General features: G+C 35.7%; 1 protein-coding gene across 1 annotated transcript in view; it reads left to right on the top strand.

Moving 5' to 3' along the window:
* The window catches only part of LOC145581993 (endo-1,3;1,4-beta-D-glucanase-like), a 28,932-nt gene extending 15,499 nt beyond the window's left edge, over nt 1-13,433 (top strand). The window contains exons 7-8 of the mRNA XM_081639033.1: nt 12,728-12,820; nt 13,247-13,433. Coding sequence (XP_081495159.1) covers nt 12,728-12,820; nt 13,247-13,387 — 234 coding nt within the window. The 3' untranslated portion in view covers nt 13,388-13,433. The remainder of the gene's footprint in view (nt 1-12,727; nt 12,821-13,246) is intronic.
* Nucleotides 13,434-14,386: the final 953 nt, after the last annotated feature.

The raw sequence follows: 14,386 nt of genomic DNA, 5'->3' as shown, positions 1-14,386 counted from the left end.
CAAACTAAACTTGACTGCACGTTTTCATAAATAGAGTAAGAAAAGAAATATTTTCTAAAACAGAAAAAAGAGATATTTTAATAAAAAAACATCCTCATCACTAGACTTTTCACACTTTCACCTCGTTCGACAATCAAATGACGTGAAAAGTATTCATCACTGGGTTTGGTTTTGAGGAGACACAAATGGGTGTCTACAGAAGCCCCCACTTTAACTGAGTTTGGAGAAACGCATGTTTCGAAAACGAAAGTCAAAGTAGCGATAGGGACGGAGAATGATTCAGAACGTTCTGCTATCCTAAATCATTCTTATAACGCCGATACCTGCAAACTAGCGTTAGTTAAAACAGATAAAAGAGTTAAGAAACGCGTATCTTGCACCGTCGAGCACACGTCTTTGAGGGTAACCGATTTGTTGCATTTTGTTTTGACGACCTTCCACAAGCTAGAGAACGCCATCCCGCCTGAAGACTGCTACGCTTGTAACTGCCTCCAATTTCCGCTGTGATAATCTTCCGCAAGCTAGGGAACACTATCGAAGATTGCTTCGCCTGAAGTCATCCTCGGTTGTTGTGATAATATTCCGAAGAAAATTACCGAAGATCAATGCCTGTCGATCCTTAATGCCGCTTGAATTTTGATGTTGATGTTTTGGGTGATGACAATCCTCTTTTCTTCAGGAACAGTTGTCAACACGACTCTTGTATGATGTATGACAATCCGATTTAGGGAAAGTTGTCAATGCCACGTAACAATCCATCCTTGGAAATATTGCTACGATGAAGCGACAATCTGTATCTCGGAAAATTTGCCAAAATCCAATTTTGGGAAAAGTTGCCAATGCTTCGTAACAATCTGTCATAAGAACTTTGCTACGATCGACAATCCACATCTTGGAATATAACTGAAAGCAATCCACCTTGGAAATTTGCCAACGCTATGCGACAATCCTTTTAGGAAAATATTGCCATTATTGACAAACCGCATCTTGGAACATTTGCAAAAAAAGAGTTGACCGACAATCCACTTCGGGAAAATTTGCCACTTACTGAAATGAATGACAATCCACGTTGAGGAACCTTTGCCGAAATTTATGATGAGTAGAGACCTACGACAATCCTTTGGGAAATTTTGCCATAGGGAACTATGTGTATGACAATCCAATCTTGAAAAACTTGCCAGAGATGACAATCCGAACTTGGAAAAAATTGCCAAACAGAGAAGGAGCACGACAATCCACGCTTGGAAACTTTGCCAGAGATGACAATCCAATCTTGGAAAAATTGTCGAAGATATTATGAATGTATGACAATCCGAACTTGGAAAAACTTGCCAAATAGAGAAGGAGTACGACAATCCATGCTTGGAAACATTGCCGAAGGGATGACAATCCAATCTTGGAAAAATTGTCGTATAAGAAGATGCGCGATAATCCATATTTGGAAATATTGTCAGTTAGGGATGACAATCCAATCTTGCAAAAATTATTGTATAAGTGCTTGCTTTTGAACCGATGCCTTGGTGCTTGTAATGAGCCAATGCTTAGGCGCTTAAGCTAAGTGAGACGATCATCGTCAGGTCAATCACTTACTGCGATTTTAATCGAGCCGACTACTAATCATGTTAATTTGCTTATAGGGGCTAACTAGCATACCAAGGAACCCGAAATTGCTGTATGAGGTCCGCATAATCCAATATGGGGCCATGCATCTCATCGCTGCTTCGGCGCATGCTGGAAACTGCTGTCGCCGCACTGACGCCTGCTGGAAGACTCTGACGCCGCGCTTTTCTTCTATCGCTGGGCGACAACCTTGTCGTCTGACGCTGGAGTCAGGTTTTCATTCGCGGTTTTTCGAAAAAATCCGAGAATGTTCTTGCTCACTGAAATGTACCTGCATTTATTTTTTTTGACTATAGGACTTTGCTCATGTAATTTAGGGTTGACTTAAGACTTAGTGTTGCTTGACTCGACGTGTAACTTGATGTACTCAAATCGACTCGTGTGCATATACTTCATGACTCGTGTGTGCATTGTAATGTGATCGTGCGACGCGAAAATGCAAAAAAAAGCAAAAATTTCCGTCATTTTTGTGGAGGGTACCGACTTTCTCCCAAAAAAGAAAGACGCGAAAAAAGAAAGAAGCGAAGTTTTTGAAGGTGCATGTTGAATGAGCTTAGTCAAACGTTGTTTGATACTATCTCTCAAGGTGCAATGATTAACTCATCCTAGGCTATCTCAATTGTTGACTCAATGATGAAAGTATTTGGGTAACTTAGGCACAGAGGCTAAGCACTTCATACTTTGTGATGCAATGATGAGTGATGAGTGACTTTGTTATGACAAAGTATACTTCAATGTTGTGTTAAGATTTCATGACAAATGGTTCCTAAGGGAAAGACTATTTGGTCATGTATCTGTGTAGTGTGTGAAAGTGACACTAAAGTTAGGCAGCAAGGGCTAAGTGTGTGGAAAAATATATTGAAAAGAGTCAAATGATGGTGTCTCTTATGCTGGGTAGGCTAATGATGTGAGGATCAAGCCCCCAAGTCTAGCTCTAAGTGGAAAAGGATGAGCATTGGAGATCCTTTGATATGATCATGGTGTGAGTGTGTTAATGTGAATATGAATGCATGTTTATTACGGCCGCACCCCTTTGTGAGGTTGCCTATGTATCCATTAGGAATCAGGCCGAACGTAGCTCTAGCCGAACCTCGCACAAGTATGTGTATACCTCAAAGAGGTCTTTTAAGGGTTGTAACGTGGTTAGGCTAAAGGTTGAAGAAGAAAGGGATAAAGGCTCAAGACCCTAGATAAGCCCCCAAGGTGTGCAACCTTGCTTTTGAATCTTTGTATTTGTATGCTTGAGGTTTTTCATTTTTGAGCTCTTTCTCTTTTTTTTTTTTTTTTTTTTTTTTTTGCTCTCTTTTTTGCTTTTGCATATTTTTTTATTTTGAACCTTTTTTGATAAGTGTGGGCAATCCCGATCATGCGGACTATCACTCACTTGGCATTCATGTTTCTCAGGCACTGTACCGAGCACTCGATAAGAGACGCAATCTAAGACGTGTTCATATCAAAGACATTTTCATATCAAAGACATTGTAACACTTGCCCTTTCGCCACTTGTATTGTTTTTGCTATTTTAATTTTTTGATTCACTCAAGCTTTTGAATTTGCATAACTTACAAACCATCCCATCCCAAGGTTAGGTAGATGTGGGTTGAAGAAAGAAAGGTCTATCGTTAGACGAGGCTCAAAGCGGTTTATCAAAAAAAGGATTGCATATTTGAAGGCTGAAAGGTGATATGATGTGGCTACAAGGGGTGCCTCAAATCATTTATATATCTTGTGCTTAGTTTGACATGGATTTTTTTTTATGCGATGTAATGAAATAATCATATGCAAGAAAATAAATGCTTATTTTATTATAGGGAAAAAGAAAAAAAAACCTACAAAATAAGTCTAAGAAAGGTGCCTATGCTAGACTTATTGGGGAAAGGAAAAAATGAAAAAGAAATAGAAAAAGAGGTCATGAAATCTTGTCGTTGACGTTCGCCTTTTGTCTTGTGTCGTTTGCTTCAACATCACCCAGTCTTCTCGCTAGCTAGAGGCAATGGGAATTTTTTTTGCTTCTATGAGATCTTGAATGAGATTTTGAAACCTGTAGCATTCATCGGTGGTATGACCATTTCCTTGATGGTACTTTCAATAGGAATTAGGATCCCATCTTGAAGATCGCTTTTCTGGCGTTGCATCCTCGGTAGGGCCAATGGGTTTGATTAATCCTCGATCGTAGAGACGATCGAAAGCATCATCGTAGGTCATTCCAATGGGTGTGAACTCTCTCCTGGGTTTCTTTTTATATCCTTGATTATCCATAGCTAAGATACCGTTATTGTCAAAGGTGCTAACATTGTTACTAGAGTGGGCGTTTCCAAAAGAAGAAGGATTGTCATTCTTCTTTCCTTTCCAGCCACTGCGGTTACTATTGTTAGTAGCTTTTTGCTTTGCGAGGTCATCTTCGATTTCAATACCGATATCATAGACGGCCTTAAAAGTATTCAAATTATGTTGATACTTTAAATGTTTTGAATACTTCTCTTGGAGGTTCTTGATAAACATCCTCACAGATTCTTTTTCGGAGGGCACCTCAATCATCTTAGCGGAAGTTTCCCTCCACTTATTAAAGAAAGAAGTAAAGCCTTCATTCTCTTTTTGTCTTAGCATCTCAAGTTGTCTATAATCGGTTTCGACTTGAATGTTACATTTATATCTATCAATGAAAGCGTTTACAATAGCATCCCAAGTAGAGGTTTTCTCTTTATCAAGAGAAAAGTACCATTGCTGACAAACAGTTCTAAAGATAGAGAAAACACAGAATGAAAAGCTTTCTTATATATTCCCTTAATATTCATTACAGTTTCAAAGGCTCTTAAATGAAAATAAGGGTTATCCATTGCCTTGAATTTCGGGATGTCGTTGGCATTGAACTTCTGCGGAAGAAGATCCTTGTCCACCGAGACCCCTTGTGAGCTAATGCCCTGGAATCTATAGTCATTGGATAATCTGTTCAAACTTTCTTGCATGAGCTCCATTTGTTGTTGTCTCATAGGGTCATTGATTTGGAGAGTCAAATTCTTCAACATTTCAGCCATGTTAGCCACTTGTCCCTTGAGTTCATTGACTTCATCCTGACTTGCCATTATCTTCTTAGCTTTCCTTTTTCGATCGATTGGCTTATCAAAAAGTTGAACTTGAATAAAGGTGTTGTCTTTGATTAATCGTCCTTCTCTCCTTGACCAAGTACTGTGGAAAGGGAAATTAAGGGATATTCATTGTTAATTATTTGAATCAACTCTATTCAACATGAAATAGATGGAAGAAGGTAGGAAGAATGAATATTGTGATATGGGGAAAGCATATAGAGAATGGAAAGATGATGTAGATGGAGAGATATGAAAAAATTAGGAATAGAATGTACCCCCAATTCAAATGACGGAAAAAATCGACTCATGCATGAACCTAAGACATGGTCATGGTGACATATACAAAGTGTGTGCTAAGACTAGTGAGTGTAGGTGACATGTTAAGACTCGTGTCATGACCATGTGGCTAGACTATGTGACTAGACTCAAGAAAAGACTAAGTTAAGACCTCACATATGTGCACTAAAGTGGACAGGTTGTAGTATTTTAGTCATAACTTTTGATCTGTGAATCCGAATTGGACGAAACCAACGGCAAATGAAAGATAACACTCGGGGCTACAGATCCATAAGTTATAAGACTCGTAACTCTTCCTATAACTCTGGCTATGACCAACGTTTGTGCAGTATACGGGAATAAAAATCCGAGTTGACTCAAAGGAACTATGACTCGATTTTAGACATGTTTATTAGCAAAATTAATTAACTAATTAATTAAGCAAAGTTCTTTAGTCTTTGGTTAGTTTATTTAGACTTAAACACAAGTCAAACAGACAGTTAGCACATATAGGGTATGCACAAGCAAAGAATGCATAAATAGTTCAAATCGTCACAATATGATGCAATGAGTTTGCAACCTAAACATGGCTCTAGTTCTCTAAAGTTCAAGGATATGGGTTAGTCAAAGAGGGTCCATGGTTATGAGTCCGGATGCATCGTGCGGAAGCCTTACCTTTGGAAGGGTTGGCGCGTTTAGATGGGATCCCACAAGTTAAAAACTTGCTTCCACTGTTTGGTGGATTCACAAACTCGGATGTACCCGTCGTTGCCAGGAGCATTCGATTGGGTAGATGGAGCGTGAACCCCCAGAGGGTTATGTCCATATGTAGAACACATATGGGTTTCAGAAAAGAGAGAAAAACTCAATCAGGAAGTAGAATCGAGCCAACAGTGCTAGAAATGGTCAAAACAAGAAGGCAGAGTTCTGGCTCGGTATTGGAAGAACTTGGCGCCAGACTACAGGGACTGTTGCCGCAAAAGTTCCCCTGTCGCTAGGCGACAAAAGCACTTTATAGGCGACAAGCCCTATTTTCTAGACGCTAGTTCCTACACGCCTCAGCAAGTATCTACGTTCTTAGAATTTTCCAGATTTCGCAGTATTATTTCAATTCTAGTTGTGAAAGATATTTCTCAAGTTTCCTACGTGTAAAAATCCTATGTTTTTGACTCATTTCGGATATCTATCCAATGAGGACCTTTTTTATGCATATGACATTAATGCTAATCAAAGTTACGCACATGAAATACTTAGAACTTTTCGAGTCTCATCCACTCATTCTAAATCATTGCCGAAATAAATTTCAGGAATTAAAATAGAAATCCTCCCCAGTGGAGTCACCATAAACTGTAGGGAATATTTCAAGCATTACCCCAAACTTGAACCCCACTGTAATCATACACTTAATCATGGTGGCGTCCAAAAGGAAATAAGCTAGAGCAAAAGAGTCGCCAACAAGTTTTAGGAACTTATAAACTGTTTACAAGGTGAACATTACACCTCTTAACGATCCATGAGATGTCAACTCCAAAAGGTCTTGAACCAAATAGGGTTCGGGGATGAAGGTACAAATCCAACCTAAAAGAGATTGAACCTGCCCTAATAATAAGCCTCTACTTTATTCTTCTCGTATTCATGTGCGCTTTCTGACTAACATGCAAACATTAGATTAACCCTAAACCTTTTTATCTATGTTGGTTGAATTTAATGCACAAATAAAACTATTATTGGCGATCACTTGAATTATAATCATATTAGCCCTAAACAAGATTATTAATTATCTTATTAAGCGTGATTACAAGTACAAATTCCCTTTAAACATGCATAAAAGGCGTGATCAAGCAATAACAATAAATAAGCAATATCAAGCAACATAATAATCATCATAATAATAACCATAACAATTATAATCATGTTAATAATAAAGGTTAAATATAACAGCAAGATCCTAGGCATGACACTAACAAGATTAATAACAAATCCTACCATGTCATTAAGCATTAAAGATCAAAGCTTTAGCCCTAACATGATACTAACATGCTATTAGAAAAGAGTAAATGGCACCCTAAACATGATACTAGAAAGCAATAATAACATCCTAACATGATACTAGGAATTAAACAAATTTAAAAATGCTTTCTACAAGAATAGAGCAATAAGATTACATACTTTGATGCCTCGTACCTCTTTCTAATAACAAAATACACGCGTTAGTAACTTCAAGGAAAACATAAAATCAAACAATTAAATTAAATAATTGAAATAGAGATTTGGGACCAAATCCTCAGAAATTATAACCTTTCACGTCTAGGGCGAAGGCAACTTCGAACTTGGCTAGGTGTGTCTAGTGCTAATGTATGAGGAATTGTGTAAGAGGGAAGGTTTAGAAAAAGAATAGAGAGAAGGAAAGCTTCTAGCTTTAGAGAGAGAAAGATGATTGTTGTAGATGATTGAAAAAAGGGGAGATATGACCTCTATTTATAAGAAAATAGAGAGTCAAAGAATAAGAAAAGAATCTGAATTCAAATCGAAATAAAACTCGTCGGTCATTAGTTTTTGCGAATTTTGTTTTTATCATAACTTTTGATCCAGTAGTCCAAATAATTTATATAATATGTCTTTGGAAAGATCTTGAAGTCTAATTTCCAACCAAATTGGAATCAGATTAAAATCTTTTGTAGATAAAAATATATGGCCGAAATAGTGGGACGGTGTCAGTTTTGGATAGAGTTTCGTATTCCTTTCATATCTTTTTCGTTATAGCTCGGAATTAATATTATAATATATCATTAGAAAGATAATTTCAAGATCTATCCAACCATATAATATTTGGATAAAAATTATGAGGCACGAAAGTAATATCTGACCGTCTTTGAACATCTTTAAATTCGAATAGAATTAGGACTTAAAAAAGGAAAGTTTTAAAAAAGGAAAGTTTTATTCAATTTCAAACTCCATGATCTTATCTTTTCAAAAAGGATAATTAAGATCTTTTAGAAACTTATAAAATTTTCTAATTAATCCTAACTAGTTTAGGAATAGGATTAAACCTTTGGACCCTTCACATGATCATTGAGGCGTAGGTAAAATCTGGTTTGGGCCCAGTTTAGTATTTTGGCCATAACTTCCTCATTATTCATCGGAATTGGGCTTATAATATATCGTTGGAAAGGTCTTTTCAAACCTCATCCAACTACACTATTATTGGACCCATATCATGGACCAAACTAAACTAGACTGCACGTTTTCATAAATAGAGTAAGAAAAGAAATATTTTCTAAAACAGAAAGAAGAGATATTTTAATAAAAACATCCTCATCACTAGACTTTTCACATTTTCACCTCGTTTGATAATCAAATGACGTGAAAAGTATTCATCACTGGGTTTGGTTTTGAAGAGACACAAATGGGTGTCTACAATCATCTTTCTCATTCTCTTCTCTCTCAGGCTAATAGCTTATTCTTTCTCCCTCTTTCTAAGCCTTCCCTTTTCAAACACAATACCGCATTCACAAGTTCTAGCCACACCTAGCCAAGTTCGAAGTTGCCTTCACCAAGACGTGAAAGGTTGATAATTTCTGAGGGTTTGGTCCCAAATCCCTATTTCAATTATTTAAATTAATTGTTTGATTTAATATTTTCCTTGAAATTACTAACGTGTGTATTGTTTTGATAAAAAGATATACGAGGCATCGAATTCAGTAATTTAATTGCTTAATTATTCTTTTGATATAGAAATCATGCTTAGATTATATTGCTTCCTAGTATCATGTTAGGATGTCTTTATTGCTTTCTAGTATCATATTTAGGTTGCTTTCTATTTCTTCTATCATGTTAGTATCATGTTAGGGTTAAAGCTTTGATCTTTATTGTTTAGTGACATGTTAGGATTTGTTATTAATCTTGTTATTATCATGCCTAGGATTTTGCTATTATTATGCTTTGATGAGATTATTATTATGATGATTGTTGTTATTATGTTGCTTGATATATTATGTTACTGCTTGATCACGCCCTCTCTTGCAGGATTAAAGGGAATTTGTATTTGTAATCACGCTTACTAAGATAATTAATAATCTTGTTTAGGCTAATGTGATTATAATTCAAGTGATCGCCAATAATAGATTTGTTTGTGTATTAATATTCAACCAACATAGATTAAACAGGTTTAGGGTTAATATATTGATTGTATATTAGTCAGAAAGCGCACATGAATATGAGAAGAATAAAGTAGAGGCCTATTTTTAGGGCAGGTTCAATCTCTTTTAGGTTGGATTTATACCTTCATCCCCGAATATCTAGTCATGGTTCCAGACCACTATGGAGTTAGCGATCTCATGGATCGTGAAGGGGTGTAACCTTCACCCTGTGAACGGTTTACAAGTTCCTAAAACTTGTTAGCGACTCTTTTGCTCTAGCTTCCTTCCCTTTGGACGCCACCATATTTAAGTGTATGATCACAGTAGGGGTCAAGTGTGGGATGCTTGAAATATTCCCTACACATGACAATTTTGTAATTAAATTGCGTTGGAGTTCGTGCATAGACAATAAACAATAATTTCCCATACTAAAGCATCTGACATTTGCCATATGCAAATTCAAACAATGTAATGGCAACATATTGCCCTCCGTTAATGCAGTACCACAGTAACTCTCACCCCCCAACCACGGTACCTCTCACTCCCAACCACAGTAATTATACTTGAGTTAAGCTTTTACTACCTCTAATATCACTTTTTCTCTCTCCTTGCGGTTGCCATAGTACTCCATTGAAGCAGCCTTGAGTTTCTCTATCTCCCTGCCATAGTACCCCATTGAAGCGGCCTTCGAGTTTCCTCTCCACCATCGAATTTTGTCAAATACCCAGTTAATTATTGAATTTCAGTTTCATAATTTATGTTAGTCGTTGATCATAGAATTTCAATTTCTCAATCTAGCAACTTCAATGGAGGAGGGAAAGTACAAGAAAACGAAAAACGCATATCCTTTAGGGTTAACCATACCCTTAATTTCTCCCGTATTCTTAGGATTTTCGTTAAATATAAATGGCCGCCGGAAAAGATGGGTTAAGGTTGGTGTTAGTTGTGGTCATGGACCTTTAGCTTGGAATTTCAATGTATGAGAGACTACTTGCTTCTGGCCTTCCTTCCCTTTTCAAAGGAGGTGCTGGTTGTGGTGCTTGCTTTAAGGTTTTCCTCCTTGTTAAATTTGCTCGTGTTTCATGGTGCAATGGTGGGTACTCGTACTTGTGAGGGAGGGGAGAGAAATTCAATGAAAAAGTGAAGAAGAAGAAGAAGACACGTGTCGCTAAAGTCTGTTGTGTTTGGGTAGGTGTGACAGCAACTAAACCAGGGTTAAGCAAAACAAGGTAACAGCAACATAACAGCAGTTATGTTTAAATTTTGCATTGGACATTTTCACCCTTACTTTTTAACGTGAAAGGACGAAAATGTCCTGTTATAAACAACCCAGATTTAGCACAGATATTAACTTGAGTCGCCTCCTTTTCAAATGTACAAGATGAACCCCAAATGGTGTCCGTCACTTCTATCTGTTCCATATCCATGAACCCATCCCCTTCTTTGTAGTTTCAAGGTGCAACTATTCTGTATTTGGTTCTCCTTTATCCACTCTCCTTAATTACTTTTTTTTTTTTTTTTTTAATCATGAAATGACTTTTGGACTGCTGCTGTTGGTTGATTTGAGCATTTAAACCTTGAAAATTTCCGTTCCATGAGCTCAAGTGTTGCACTTTCTTTAAAACCCCCCCCCCCCCCCCAAAAAAAAAAAAAAAAAAAAAACAAAAAACAAAAAACCTCACATCATAGTTCATTTTCCTTAGCAAAGTTTTATGATACTCCCTTCGTTCCTTAATACAAAGCATCTTTCTAGCATTTATTATTCACATAATAAAAAGAAAGAGGCTTTTAATTTAGGGACGGAGGGAGTATTTATAGTGACATGGCATATAGTTCATGAGGAGAGAGTGGAGTCAATCTAGGGAAAGAGCCAAAAAAAAAAAAAAAAAAAAAAAGCAGGATGAATGAGCTTGAATGAAAAAAAAAAAGACAAATAGAATGCATGGATGTCATCATCTATTTGTAGACTTGAAATAGGGAAAACTATCTTGATGGCTAATGTTCAGTTTCAGAAATGGGCAAGCATAATCAGGCCCGTTTCTGAGATTTCGGAGGCCTAGGGGCGGATGAAAAATTGGGGCCCTAGTTAGCTAACTATTGAATTTAATAAGAGAAAAATTGGGTATGCAAAAAAATAAAATAAAATACGCGATATTTTATTTGAAGTTAAGAAATTTTATTGGTACAATAACGCTTATACAAAATGTTTCCTTCTAGCATTTCTAGATGCAAAGTCATTAATAATAGTTTCTACATCAATATGCTCTAACATAGTTCTCTCGATACATAAAGTAGCTAAACCATTCAACCTTTCTTGAGACATTGATGATCTCAAGTAGGTTTTCAATAATTTCAACTTTGAAAACACAATAAAACACAATAAATAACACAATAAAAGTTAAAGAATGATATCACCGAATCTCGCAAGATGCTAGTAGTATAGCCGAAAAGTCCAAAAGACCAAAAGTCGTCAAATAACAATGAGCAACACCTACAATAACAAAAAAATCCATAATTAAAATCTATCAATCAACAATTTGACAAAATTTGATACTGATAAGTGATAATTCATAAATCATAAATTTATAGTTAAAAATTTATCAATTGACAATTTGATAATTCATAATCAATAATCAAATATCATATTCATGATTCAAGAAAACTGATACATTGAGAATTAACTGGAAAAATTAATTCGTATAGCATCTTATTTAATATTTCAGAAATACTAATGTAAAATTGAATAATTCATAAATTAAAATAAATTAATTGCTGGAAAAAAGTTAAATTTAAGAACTTACCAATACTCGTATGATTTCTGATTTCATCTTCGATCATCGACGCCAAACTCCATAATTATGGTGAAAATATAATAAATACAAATAGAAAAAAGTGATTAAGAAAATTGATATGTGCAGAACAATTGAAAGAGTATAATGTATAGGAAAAATCTTAGATTTTAATCCCGTTGAAAATTGATTGCAAAGATGAACGTTTATGGGGGAAATCATCTGTTTAGAATTAATTTGGGAAGGAAGATGAAAAATCAGAAAAATATAGGTAATGATACAAATAATTGATTTCATGAATGAAAATTGAAGATTATACGGTTGTATTTGGTTAGATTATAGGAATTAATTTGGCAAATTCAACTTCCCAAAGATGAAGGGGCTATTTTCTAGGAGGAATTAATTTGAGGGGATTAATAAGGGAATAATTTGCTTGATTAACTGACTCTTACTTCGTTATTCTTAGTATAATTTATTTTTTCTTTTTTTTTTTTTTTAAAAAAAATATACGAATATGGATTTAAAATTTTGGGGCCCTGGGCGGGTGCCCCGGCTGCCCCGGCCCAGATACGGCCCTGAGCATAATACTAGCAGAAGTTTTTGTTTCTATATTGTTTTACTTAATTTTTTGTCATTGAAAGAGGAGAGGTTTTTGTAAATATATAATTGTTGCATTTAACGTCTGGGAATTTAAAGTTTCATTGTGATCTTGGTTTTCATCTGTATGTAAATCTTGGATCAATAAAACCTTGAAAATTTACATTGACTGAATTTGTTTGGTACTTTGTTGGTCAAATTGTGATAGGTGTGAAGGTAGGTACCTATTGCTGTTCTTGGGGCTGAGGTTGATCAAATGTCTCCACCTGAGCTCGTGAAGCAATTTGAGGAGGCCTTGAACGCCAAGCCTGAGGTATGGAGACTGTCGCACTTTACATTGAACTTTCTATTTGACTTATAAATTACTTCTATAATTAGTGCTCTGGATGACAAAAATTAAACATAATGAAACTATAATTGGTGTTTTTGGTTTTGAGCAAGTTTAGTGGTGTTAATTGGATTTCCTCAGCAAAAATAAGTGTTAACTCACCTGTTGTTTATTCTTCCTTATTTGTGGCCTCCCTGCTCACACTTGCTCACAAAAAGGTCATCATCCATCAAATGAAAAAAAAAAAAAAAAAGACGGCCTACATGTATATTGAGTTCACTTGATTATCTGCTAGAATTTCTATTAATGGTATTTTGCACTTGAGAGTTGAGACGATAATACTAGCTAGAAAAATCATGTTTTGACTGTATTCTCTGCACAAGTCTAATGTTTCTTGCTCGTTAAATATAGGTGGATAAATTCATCAAGATTTTCCCCCGAGTTCCCCATGGATGGACAGTCAGATACAAACCTGAAGATGCTGCAGTCGTCAAGGCTGCAGAGGAAGCTCACCGGGATATGTTGGGATGGTTTCAGAAGCACATAAAGTGAAGATCGTAGAGAGTTATGATCACCTGATATGAGTATTAAACTATCACGTGCAAATAGGGCTGTATGAAATAAAATGAGCTACTCCGTAGATTTGAATGATTTGTCAAATACTTGCATGTTTATGTGACTATGTTGTGGAATTTCATAAAAATAAAGTTTTGCTTGTGATTTAGTGATCTTGTTATGTGAAAATGTGTTGCATCTGGCTTATGCTCGATTACAATGTGAGTATATGGGACCAGCCGTTGGCCTTTAGTTCATATGAATCCGGTTTTGTTCACTCCAACCATGCTGTATTCTAGGCAGGTATCACAAAATGTAAAGGCGTGAACTAGCTCTGCCCTTATAAACCCAAATCTAATTTACGTAAACTTTGTGTAATAAATAGACGAGTAATCTAAGGACCTGTTCTCCTTAGCTTAATTTCAGTTCAGTTCAGTTCAGTTCAGCTCCAATTAGTTCACTTCAATTCAGTTTTTAATTTCCTTCTCTTATAAAATATTCAGTTCAGTTCATTTTAACTCCAATCAGTTCAACTCAGCTCATTAAATCAAACTTGTAAAAAGTCGCAAGCTTTGGAATCATGACCTCAAATGAAAATTAAAACCAAGGAAATATTCAAGGTATACCAACAACTAACTATTTATAAAATACAAGTAGTTACAATAAAATAAACCATCAAAAGAGGTAAACTACTAAAACTTTGATCATGTATTATTTTATACGAGTAGTATAAGTAAGTAGTGACAAAACATTAAATCAACAAAAATGACAATTTGATTAATCAAATGGGTCCTTTTTATTATTAGGTACAATGTAATCTTTAGACATGGCCAGCTACTTTATTATTATATATAAGAGCAACTTCAATGGTTGCTTTGAGGGACTAGCTTGTAATTTTTATAAATTTTCAAGCTAATAGCCAAACTATTTAAGGATTATTCACTAATTAGTTTGGCTAAATTAATTAGCTTAGAAATTTATTGTTTCAAATAAAAG

The sequence above is a fragment of the Chenopodium album genome, chromosome 15 (assembly GCF_948465745.1).
Source record: "Chenopodium album chromosome 15, dcCheAlbu1.1, whole genome shotgun sequence".
NCBI lineage: Eukaryota > Viridiplantae > Streptophyta > Magnoliopsida > Caryophyllales > Amaranthaceae > Chenopodium > Chenopodium album.
Note: the sequence above shows the minus strand (reverse complement) of the source record. Positions and strands in the feature narration are given on the sequence as shown.